This window comes from Alosa pseudoharengus, unplaced genomic scaffold (genome assembly GCF_046254945.1).
Source record: "Alosa pseudoharengus isolate Yale_2024_CS ecotype anadromous, Long Island Sound unplaced genomic scaffold, YU_APseudo_1.1 YU_APseudo_1.1_scf_4, whole genome shotgun sequence".
Classification (NCBI taxonomy): domain Eukaryota; kingdom Metazoa; phylum Chordata; class Actinopteri; order Clupeiformes; family Clupeidae; genus Alosa; species Alosa pseudoharengus.
The window spans coordinates 37,259,427-37,271,413 of NW_027468774.1; the positions used below are offsets into that span (position 1 = coordinate 37,259,427).

The 11,987-nt window shown below is 44.5% G+C and overlaps 1 protein-coding gene across 1 annotated transcript in view; it reads right to left on the minus strand.

The window, feature by feature from the left end:
- LOC143102518 (protein kinase C beta type) overlaps positions 1 to 899 on the minus strand; it is a 132,085-nt gene extending 131,186 nt beyond the window's left edge. The window contains exons 1-2 of the mRNA XM_076266146.1: positions 531 to 899; positions 104 to 135 (exon numbers count right to left, since the gene is read on the minus strand). Of these exons, the coding sequence (XP_076122261.1) occupies positions 104 to 135; positions 531 to 703 (205 nt within the window). The 5' untranslated portion in view covers positions 704 to 899. The remainder of the gene's footprint in view (positions 1 to 103; positions 136 to 530) is intronic.
- Positions 900 to 11,987: the final 11,088 nt, after the last annotated feature.

Genomic DNA, 11,987 nt, shown 5'->3' on the forward strand with positions numbered 1-11,987 from the left:
AAGAAAGGTTCCCCTTGTTGATTGGTTTGTCTTGACTAACGGGGTGGTACAGATGGCGGAATGGGAAAGAACAATCAGGCCACTTTTGCACACAAATGCTTACCTTGACACTGGAATCCCTGTTTCCCGAAGCCCCTGCAACAAAACACGGAAATGTATTACAGTGTGCCTTTGATAGAAGTTCAAATTTGTACAAATTACACCAGACACTACTAGAGCAGAGTCCTTGTTTGCTTTTGTGTTATTTTTGATGATATTGTGTTCATTTAATTCCGTAATAAAATCTAACATCTAAAGACACAAAATTGCGAAAATCACGGGATAAATCCACGTTATGAAGTAGGCTACACTTTTCTAGCTCTAAGCCTAGCACGCAAGTACGATGAAGTGTGGTTAACATGTACATTCCTGTACTTTAAAGCGATGAGTTTTCCACCTGTTTGCAGGAATTTGTATGATCGGTGAGCTCTGGCGAAGTGCTGCACAGGCTCAAAGAGAGACGCATCTTATCAGAACTAGCTGTTGCTCACCAGATGAAGTCCGTGCAGTGGCTGCAGAAGGTCGGCTGCTTGAAGAAACGGGCAATAAACTTATGGTCCTTCACTTCGTGCACATTCTTCTGTCTCAGCGCACCTTGTCGAGCAAACCCTCTGGGTACGCTCCTCTCCTCTCCATCGCTGTTTGTCTGCGCTTGGTCAGCCATTTTGAACACGGAAGTATTAAAACTTGTAGTTTGTAAAATGAAAAAAAGTCTGCCAGACTGGACACTAACGGACGGGACGTTAGAACAGCACAGCTCTCTCTTCACTTCAGCACAGTGCCACGAATTGTGCCTTCCGTCACCGCGCAAGTGCGTCCGTCACCGGAACATCAGGGAGTGGGAGAGCGAGAGCAGCGCCAAACACAGGCAGTCTGACATGTGATGATCAAAACTCCTCCCTCCCCACTATCACCTTTTCGGAGCATCGGAGAGTGGTAGTTGTATCTCAATCTCTGAGTAGCCTAGGCTACCAAGTACGATTTAAACATCTATCACCTAAACTATCTACTAAGCAGTGTGAGGAATATCTGTTAGATTATGTTGAACGTAATCTGCTTTGATACAAATTTTTCGCTGAATAATTCGGAATTACTCTGAGAGGAGGGGGATTTCAACAGATAACGCACCCCGGCTTTCACTTCATGCAGAATATTCTACAAACACGCAACAAAGAACAGGTGTTCGTCTTAAATTACACAAAAAGAAAATGCTTTCAGAACTGCATTTCCTGGACTATGATAATTGTATTCACCTAACCTCTTTCTATGCTCATCTCCTAGCAAAAAGTAGGTCTACAAGAAGATTACATGTAGGCTAACACCAGGAACACAATAGTGAAATAGGCTATTTCATACAGAAGAGTGACTAATGGGGACAGTACAACTAGAAATCATATAATCAATCAAATAAAGCGGACGGTATAGAAATCAATTAATTCTGTAAAGTCCCACATGGGGAACGTGGCATCATTACACTAACCTAGAGATTGAAAATGATCTTCTATTTTGCATATGAGGTAAATGTCCTGAATATCAACCCCATCCTTCAGGCATTCTTCTGCCTGTAATGATGAGATAATGGTTTGTGACTTTGACATGTATTGCCCAGTATTATCCAAGATGGATGAAAGCAAAGTTGTCATTATTTAAATATACATAAGGTAAAGCAGTGGAAGAGAAGGGCTTGCAATAGCTTCACTAAGAAGACATTTGCCAGGTCCAGTATTTTTCCACTGCTGTCTCTCATAAGTGATCTGTCCTGTGGTGTCTGGTTTCTTTAGCTTTGTTATATAAATTCCTTTTTATATTGTGCAGCCCGGCTCACAGACTGCATTGAGCAAAGACACTTTCATTGCTATTCTATGACGCACAAACAAGTAGGAGGCAAGGACAGCTCAAAAGCATCCACTATGCGCACAGTATACTACAGGGCCATGCTGCGAGGGAGGAGGCTAGCATCCACAACACATGGGGAAACTTGAACTTTGGAATGGACGTGGACATATTTACACAGTATGCTGCTGACTTTGTGGATGCTACTGTCTCTTGTGTGTGCAGTTTTGTTTGTGCAGTTTATTACAGTGGCATGGGGATTTGTTTCTGCATGAGGTGGACTGCATGCAGTACCCAGCATGGGTTTGACCTGGGTATCAACTGTATTGAGTGGTTGTGAAGACAGGGTGATGTAAGACTGACCATGAAGACACAGAGAGAGAGGGAGAGAGAGAGAGAGAAGGCATAATCAGAAATGTCTACAAACACACACATACTTACTCAAACAACATAATACACATTCATGGTTACGTAACACTGCAGATGAATATGCTATTTGAGTGCCGCACTTCTGAGCAAGGTGTGGTGGATAGATAGATCCTACACCACTGAACGCATGACCAGCCATTTACATAACACACAACTCTCCGCACTTCTTCAAAACACAACGACAGACAGTTGATCTTTTTGGCTTTACCCTTACAACCCGCTATATCACACACCCTTTCTGTGTCACTGGACCCGTGACAGCCTCTTAGGCTTCACAGTTTCTGTGTGCTCTGAGCTGTTCGATTTGCATGCATCTTTTTTTTTTTTTTTGTCACTTGTGTGTCTGTACAACTTGTGTTTCACACACAAGCTGCACAGTGTGCACAAACTCACACTCACACCCCTTAGTAAAAAATGTCACTGCCAGGTTGGTTACATTGGTATGTTTCTTTTCCTGTAGTGGGTCATAGCAACAAGTAGCAACAGAAAATATAGCATTGAAAGTGGCTTCCCGTCCCTGTATTCGTGCCGCAGCCCCCTGACGAAGACAGAGAAACCTGCCTCAGGAGTCTAATATTGATTTTTATCTGCCATCTCCCCTTGTTTTGTTGTAATAATAGACCCAAACAGCAGCTAAAGTCTAGTGTATCTTGCCCATAGCAGCACCATATCATAAAAAGAAACTGAATCGTTGACTGTGCATTTGCATCATGGGCCATATCCCATATAATTCTTTTTTTTGTGGATCATTCATTTTTAAGGCAACTGTATTAAGGCAACATTTACTAGTATTGCAGCATTGGTCACACCAATTCCCGAACAGTGGATGTATATAGATATACGCTGTATATTGTTGATGCAATAATATGTGCATTTGGTCACAAGAATGTCTCACATGTTAACGTACTGAAACAGAGAGCTGCACTGAGCGCAAGCTGGTAGTGAGAGGCTGGCATCCTTCTGACAGGAAGTACAGGGGTCGTGGAAGGCCACAGGGTGGGCAGCGCTGGCCCACTAGCACGCTGCTTCTGAGAGCCCATGTACCTGTGCCATACGCCCCCACGCGGACCGCTTTCTCATCTGCCACGCGCCCACTCGCTCGCTAACTAAATTCACACCAGCCATACACAACAGCAGCTTATTGAGTGAGCTGGAGCCGAGGATGGAGGCTCCATGATTTTTTCTGAGTCGGAAGGATGAACCTTCGATGTAGGTACACGAAGGGGGCACAGCCTGTGGGCATAGGCTTCTGCTATTGGAGTCACAGAGTTCTGTTGTGTTGGATTGATTTTTATGTTGTTGGTTATATGTGAAGCATAAGTTGTTAGTTCATCTAAGTCCCTGTTATAACAGGATGCACATTGCTAGTTGCTGTGTGTAGCCTATATATATAGTATGTAGGCCATGTATGTGTGCACTTCTGTGTTGCTGTGCACAACCTGTAATCATGTTTTTTGTTTGTTTTTGTTAGGCAGGAGCCAAAAGCTCAGAATTCACACAATTAAATTGCGCCCCCTGCTGTCAACACATGGAAGAAACAAGAATGCTTTCAGAGCCACTGTGCTCTTTATGAAAACACACAGTTCCCAGGTGTGTTTATTTCTTTCTTATCCATGTTCTAATGCTCTGTTGGAACTGCATTTGATTTCACTTTATCATTCCATGTTTTAAACAAATCCTCAAGGTGACAAAGTATTGTCTCTTTGTCTTTTCTAACAATGGAGGCTCAGCAAATTGGTTATGAAGAAATAGGAAAAGGGGATTGTTGAAGAGCGAGCCGGGCTTGCCCATGACCTTAAAAAGAACGGCTTGCTCCTGTTCTCCACTCTCATCCCCCTGATCACCCCCACCGCTGGCAGCCCGCAAGCTAATTAAAAACACACAGAGAGGGGAAAAAGCGTTGCCTTGGCGTTGCCATGGAAACGCCCTTCCAAAGGGAAATCAGACCTAAAAAGTCTCTCTCTCTCTCTCTCTGTTCTCTGTGAGACAGTGGACAAAAGACCCTTAAGAAAAAGGGGACTTTGGGGTGTGACCAAAGTTAAAGTATAGCTTAGCCTGCACACCCTGACAGACAAACTATCGGTATACAAACACTACAAACTTCCAAATGTCCTAGTGTTTCAGCCTCATAGCACAGCAGATTTAAACTGAAAATTTACACAACCAAGATTTACATTTAGACTAAGGTGGAAGCTTTACTTTCAGTATTTTAAGTTCAGTATTTGGTCAGTATTTAGTTCACATTTAAGGCACCCTTTATTGTCATTATGCAGAGTACAAAGACAACGAAATGCAGTTTGTGTCTAACCAGAAGTGCAAAAAAGCAGAAAAAGTGCAATGTGATATACAAATATATAGTGCAGTGTAGACAGTATTGACAGTAGTATAGAGTTGGTTGACATAAGGTGGTTTACATTATGTAAATTAAATATAAATATGTGCAGTGTCCTTATCATAGCAGTAACCTTATAAAAGCAGAATAAATATGGCTATGTAGTATGAACAATGTATAAACAACATGTACAGATATGTGCAGTGTAGCAGTAACATTATAAAAGTAGTAAGAATATAGATATGCAGTGTATTAACAGAATATATTATAAGAAAACAGAATAAATATGGATATTCAGTATGAACCATATAGACAGATAGCTATGTGCAGTGTGGTAAGAAATAGTAACATTATAAGAGTAGTAAGAATAAGTGTATGTGCAGGATGAATAGTATGAAGAGCAGTAGAATATGGCTATGTATAAGTGTAAGTATGTACATACATAGAACACTATGGGTTGAATAGGGTAGTGCAATTATCGGGGGGGGGGGGGGGGGGGGTCTGTTGAGGGGAAAAAATGTCTGCAAAGGTTGGGCACTTTAACAGGCAATTGTCCGGGGAAGAAGGGGTTGTTGATGGGCAAAAGTCTGCACAATGTCCGCCTCCTGGTTGTCCCTGACAAGGTTGCCATGGTCATGGACACCGCAACAGGCACAGGCAAGGAGGCATCGGGCGGGGGCTTAGTTGGTTGGTTGTCACCGGGATGCAGAGCTAGAGTTCAGTAGGGTGACAGCCGTAGGGAAGAAACTTCCCTGCTAGCTTGGATGAGGAGAAACCTGTAACGAGGGCAGTGGGGTGAACAGTAGGGGCAGCCGTGGCCTACTGGTTAGCACTTCGGACTTGAACCGGTAGGGTTGCCGGTTCAAACCCCGACCCTTGAGCAAGGCACCTAACCCCTCAAGTCCCTCCCTGTTGTTGCAGGCAGCTCACTGCACCGGGATTAGTATGTGCTGAGTGTGTTTCACTACTATACAGTCTGTGGTTGGGGTGAGAACAGTGTTTGATGATGCTGCGTGCCTTACGCAAGCATCACTTGCCCTGGATGGCCTCGATGGAGGGGAGTGAGAAACCGGTGATGCGTTGGGCAGTTTTCACCACCCTCTGCAATGCTTTCCGGTCGGAGGCAGAGCACAGTTGGTGAGGATGCTCTTGATGGTACAGCGATAGAAGTTCGCCAGGATCTGAGGAGGTGAGGAGGGCCACAGCCGTGGCCTGAAGTGCCCTTGAGCAAGGCACCTAACCCCTCACTGCTCCCCAACCGCCGCTGTTGTTGCAGGCAGCTCACTGCACCGGGATTAGTGTGTGCTTCACCTCACTGTGTGTTCACTGTGTGCTGAGTGTGTTTCACTAATTCACGGATTGGGATAAATGCAGAGACCAAATTTCCCTCACAGTATCAAAAGAGTATGGGCTAGGGGCTGTATTTTGGGCACCAGCGCATGGCGTAAAGTTCGTTTTCCACCCGCGCAAAGTTTAATTCGGTATTACAATGGGAAACATAATTAGAATAAAGATATTACGAAATACTGTACATCTCATGATGAGTAGTTATTCACCATAATTTGCAAATTGGTAATGACGGTTAAAAGTGATTAGGGGAGAGGCGAGAGACACGTATGGAGCACAGCTGAAGACGCACTGTCACGAGATATAAGCAACTCCTCTGCAGGGTAAATGTTGTTTTATTCAGTCATTTGAGCAATATTAGGGTAAGTGTTGCTTTTTCCAGCCTGTTTTCGATGGTAACCCATTGTCAGTCAATAGTGAAAGTAACTGCATATAACTGTCTTGTCGTTGACTGACTCCTTGGTGAAGTTAGTTTCACTTTGCCAATGAGTTCAAATAATAAGCGGTTGCAAATGTGTGAAGGCTATGCTAGGTTTTAGTAAAGCATGGTTTAAGAATGACTATTCCATACGGTCTCGCAAGCAGCCTCCTTCAAATGCGCCATTGAATGCCAAAATACCGATGCATTTATTTGACATATCGTGCTTTGCGCCGTTAAAGGGAATGACAGATGTCATTCTCATTGGTTTAAAATGATGTTATGCCCCAAACACACCCATATGACAAAAAACCTAGGAACACCTTGTTGCGCCATGCGCTTCACGTTTGATAACGAAACCCCTCCCAATGTGAACTGGACATCCTACTAAATTTGAATAGACTTTTGACGAGTGACGATGCACTTTAGAATGTTATGATAGGGCCCTATATCTTGCACTTTAACGCAATTGAAATCGCTTTGTGGGCGGATCTTGGGCGCTGTCTCTATTTAACCGGCAGAATATTGACCGTTGCGCCCGACGCAAATCTAAAATGGGGTGGTCTGTAGCAGCTACATTATTCATGGGTGTGGTTTGAGGTTTGACTTTCTGACTTTCTCCAACTTTTGCACATCTCCATAGAACTTTTTATTTATTATTTTTGATTTCTCCTCCATCTACCCATGTCCTTGATTGCCTAGCCCTTCTGCCCCCCCCCCCACCCCCCCCATCCCCAACACACACCCAAAAAAAACACACACTTACATCATCACTGTCATCACCTCACATACATACAGCACACTGCTTGCTACAGTAAGCCTCCTCTACATACTTGCTGCACACTGCCCCCCCCCTCCCTACATACACAGCACATTGTCTTCAGGATCTTTTCTAACACACATCCTCTACATACTTACAGCACACTGCCCCCACCTACCCACACACACACACACAGTCACTGCTCCACTCCCCTCCCCTTGTCCCCCCTCTGTATGAGGGCATTCAAGTAGGTGGGAGCAGAACCGGAGACTACTTTGTAGGCAAGCGTTAGAGCCTTGAATTTGATGCGGGCCGCCATAGGTAGCCAGTGTAGCTGGATGAGCAGCGGGGTAACATGTGCCCTTTTGGGTTGGTTGTAGACCAGGCGCGCCGCCGCGTTCTGGATCATCTGAAGTGGTTTCACTGCGCAGGCTGGGAGACCTGTCAGGAGGGCGTTGCAGTAGTCGAGTCGTGAGCTGACTATTGCCTTAACCAGAAGTTGGGTAGCATCTTGAGTCAAATAATTCCTGATTTTCCGTATGTTTAGAGTGCGAAACGGCATGACCGGGCGACTGAGGCAACATGATCTGAGAAGTTTAGTTGGTTGTCGAGAACAACTCCTAGATTTCTTGCAGTCCTGGTAGGTGAAACAGACAGGGAGTCAAATTTGATGTTGATGTCGTGGTGTATGGTAGGTTTAGCTGGGAGGACCAGCAGTTCAGTCTTTGAGAGGTTCAGCTGGAGGTGGTGTGCCTTCATCCATGTAGCTATGTCTGAGAGGCAATCCGAGATCCGTGCAGAAACCAAGGGGTCATCAGGTGGAAAGGACAGATAGAGCTGTGTGTCGTCTGCATAACAGTGGTATGAGAAGCCATGCGAACGGATAATCTGTCCCAAGGAGGTGGTGTAGATAGCAAAGAGAAGGGGGCCCAGCACTGAACCCTGGGGGACCCCTGTGGTGAGATGGTGAGGTGCAGATAGCTGACCAAGCCATGATACGTTAAACGAGCGTCCTGTGAGGTAGGATTCAAACCAGGAGAGAGCAGAACCGGAGATTCCCATGTTAGCGAGTATAGAGAGAAGGATGCGGTGATTAACCGTGTCAAAGGCAGCCGATAAGTCAAGCAGAATGAGTACTGATGACCGAGCGGTCGCCCTGGCTTCTTTTAAGGCTTCTGTTACAGACAGCAGAGCCGTTTCGGTAGAGTGGCCGCTTTTGAACCCAGACTGATTTGGATCCAGAAGGTTGTTCTGTGAAAGGAAGTCAGAGACCTGTTTGGAGACTGCTCGTTCAATGCCTTTGGATAGGAAAGGCAGGAGTGACACAGGGCGGTAGTTCTCGACTTGAGTAGGGTTGAGAGAAGCTTTCTTAAGTAACGGTGTTACCCGGGCCATTTTGAACGCTGTTGGAAATGTGCCTGAGGTTAGTGAGGCATTGATCACAAGTGTGATAGCTGGTGCGATGGTCGGGCTGATGGACTGAAGTAGGCTCGTAGGTATAAGGTCCAGCGAGCATGTGGTAGGACGGCTGCATGTCAGGAGTCTAGATACTTAACTCTCGGAGAGAGGCGTGAATGCTTAAAAAGATGTTCAAGCAGTCCCTAGAGGTTGTAGGAGTGCGGTATCTGAGTCAGTGGGCATGTAGAGAATTGACTGCTGATTGCCGCCACTTTGTTTGTAAAGAATGAGGCGAGGGTATCTGCAGTAAGGCTGGATGGAGGAGGAGGCAGCTGAGAGTTGAGTAGCGATTTGAAGGTTGAGAAAAGTTTTCGAGTGTCTGTAGCGCTGTTGATTTTGTCATTGTAGAAAGCCGTCTTAGCAGCAGTGATGCTGGCTGAGAAGGAGGTCAGGAGTGTCTGGTAGTTTTTGAGGTCATCAGTTAGTTTGGATTTGTGCCATTTCCTCTCCGCGGCTCTGAGTTTGGTGCGCTGCGATCGGAGGGTATCATTTAGCCATGGATGAGAGTGTTTGGATTGTGGTAAGAGGGCACAGCTCGTCTAGACACGAGCTCAGTGTGGAGCAGAGCGAGTCTGTGGCCTCATTAACCTCCAGAGAGGAGAAGGTGTTGAGTGGAGGTAGACCGGAGGCAACCACAGAGAAAAAGTGCGTTGGAGACAGGTTCCGGATGTTGCGGCGGAACGTGACCATCGGCTGAGGACATCACATTATTTCATCAGGAAGCTTCTCCAACACACATCCCCAACATACTTACAGCACACTGCCCCCCCCCCCCAATACACTGCACATTGTCTCATGAGGAAGCTTCTCCAACACACATATTGCACACTGCCCTCTCCCTACATACACAGCACACTATCCCATCTCCCCTGTCATCCCCCCAACACACACACCAAGACCCCTGGCAGTTGGGTTAACCCCTTGAGCCGTGGATCTGCCCAAGGTTCCTTCTTTGGTAAGGGAGTTTTTCCTTGCCCCTGTTGCTCTTGGGTGCTCCTTGTTGGTGCCCCCCCCCCAATCCCAATCCTCCCCCACCTTTCTTATGCAGCCCTTGCCACTTAATCTACTAAACCCCTCTTCTACTGCACTTTTTACCCCCAACCCCCCCCCCCCCTCCCACATACAGGCTAACAGCATTTGTGCAAAAAAGTTTGACCTAATGTGGGCGGGGCAGGTTGGCACACTGATTTTGGGGTTTGGTTGGCACATACATTCCCTATGGCTATTTTGTGACAAATCTATAAACTTTTTATTTTACACATAAAAACATCATCAATCTTTATTTTAACATTGTTATTGTAATTACTGAACATAGTTTTACATTTGGAAGCATTTCAGACATTTTTAAACATTTGAAGTAAAAAAAAAAATCGGTAGGGACCAAATTGGTCTTGACGGTGGGCCCTACTGAAGAAAAACACATAGGAAAGACATCAGCAAAGCCATACAGGCAGTGATATAGATGACCACTTCAAACAAAAGCAAAAGGGGTACTGCAAAGGACTATAACATAGGCAGGGCTCCAGACTAACTTTTTGCACTGGTTGCACTGGTGCGCCTAACTTTTTTTCTTAGGTGCACCAGCACAAAAGTTAGGTGCACCCAAATTTTCAACCACATCGCATTTAACACCGCAGCAGGTTCACTTTTTTCCTTAATTACTGTCCTATATAGGTTGTCCTTTGACTTATGATTTACAATTCTACAAGAAAAGTAACATAATGAAGTGTTGGTGCTTTAAGTGCTTCACTGAGCTGAAATTTAAACTTAAAACATCTCAAGATGTATTAAATAAAAATAACAGTGAGTAAATTAACAGTGCACGTCTTTTAAGGGCTTCAAACTGCACATTTTATGGCTAAATGTTTTACATACTATCCTTCATGATCTTTAGGCCTTGGCTAAACCAGCTCACCATGCATCTTCCATAGAAATGTATTTGAGCACAATTTAAAGAGATGTTCCAAGTAGCCTGGGGGATTTTTATGTGATTTTGCAATGATGATTGCAATAATCATTTGACAGCCCCACAATGCAATTTACTTTTTAATTTTAGTATTTTTACATTTTCAATAAGAACATGGTTAATGCAGTAACGAAATGGTAGGCCTATTATTATAGGCTATTGCAATGACTTGCCATGCTCGATCTAAATGTGTCCATTCAATTCACCGTACACAATGACCACTGTATACATGCAGGGAATATTCGGGCTTTAAATGTAGCAGCGATATTCGGTTTGCGCCAAATAACGGATTAAATTGATTGATGCCATCAGAATGAGTTTACACAACTCGCGCGCAAAACGAATATTGCTGTTGAAAACCGAGTTACTCCCTGCATGTAACTGTGGTCAAACACACACTCCTTTTCGGCGATATCTGTATCTCTGTCGTTCGGTCGTTGTATGCATTGTTCGCAATTTTAAGACGTCTTTTCATCTGCAATGACTCCTATAAATTTGGCGCAAGTGGCATTCCTGTACGTCGGGTTTACGTTCAAACTATTTTTCTGGTGAATAATTATTTCGGACTGAACTTGGTGAAGGGAAGTTTCACTAGGCCTATCGTAGGCAACGATAAACTTGGATCATCTCGGGCTCGTCTGATCAGTTTGCTGCTGCCAGCCGCTGAAAGGCAGTGGGGATATGAAGGTATATTGGGTGCAAAAGTGGCGAGCACATTTAACTGCAGATTTTGCATGTGCACACTAAAGTCGTAAATGTGTAACAGTAAAGTTGAAGTTGTACATATTTTTTTATATCTTTTTAACACAAAATAGGGGCTACGGGTTCACAAATCCTTTTTACAGGTACACAAATCCTATCCTGTGAGTCACAACTTTCAAGAGTCACGCACTCGACACTTTTGCTCCAATCGTTGCAGCGCAGTAGGTGCGAAACACATTTGCACATCCATGTTTCATAATCTGAGAACATGCACAACATTCGTGCATTTGTAAACCCAAATGTGAACTAATGCATCCGAAGTTGTGCATCTGTGAAATAATTTCTCATTAATAAAATTCTACAGATCGCTTTGATTTTCTTGCACGACTACAAGTCAATTGATACAAGTGCTCGAATCTTCTTCTACGAGTGACGATACTTTTGCTCCTGGCTAGGTGATATAATAGGAGCAAAACGATTTGTATGTGTGCACGTCGAGCGAATCGATCGAGAAAACAAGGCGGCCGGATCTGGATCGCGCTCAGACTACCATTGCCTGCTCATAAGGTAAGTAACATGATAATAATATGAAGAAAGTTATCTTGTTTGTTGGTTTACATTATCATGACCGCTATGTTTAGCTTAGTTTACCTGCTTGCTAAATCCTCCAGTGCCAGATCGATCAAGCTAGCTATCGCTAGAT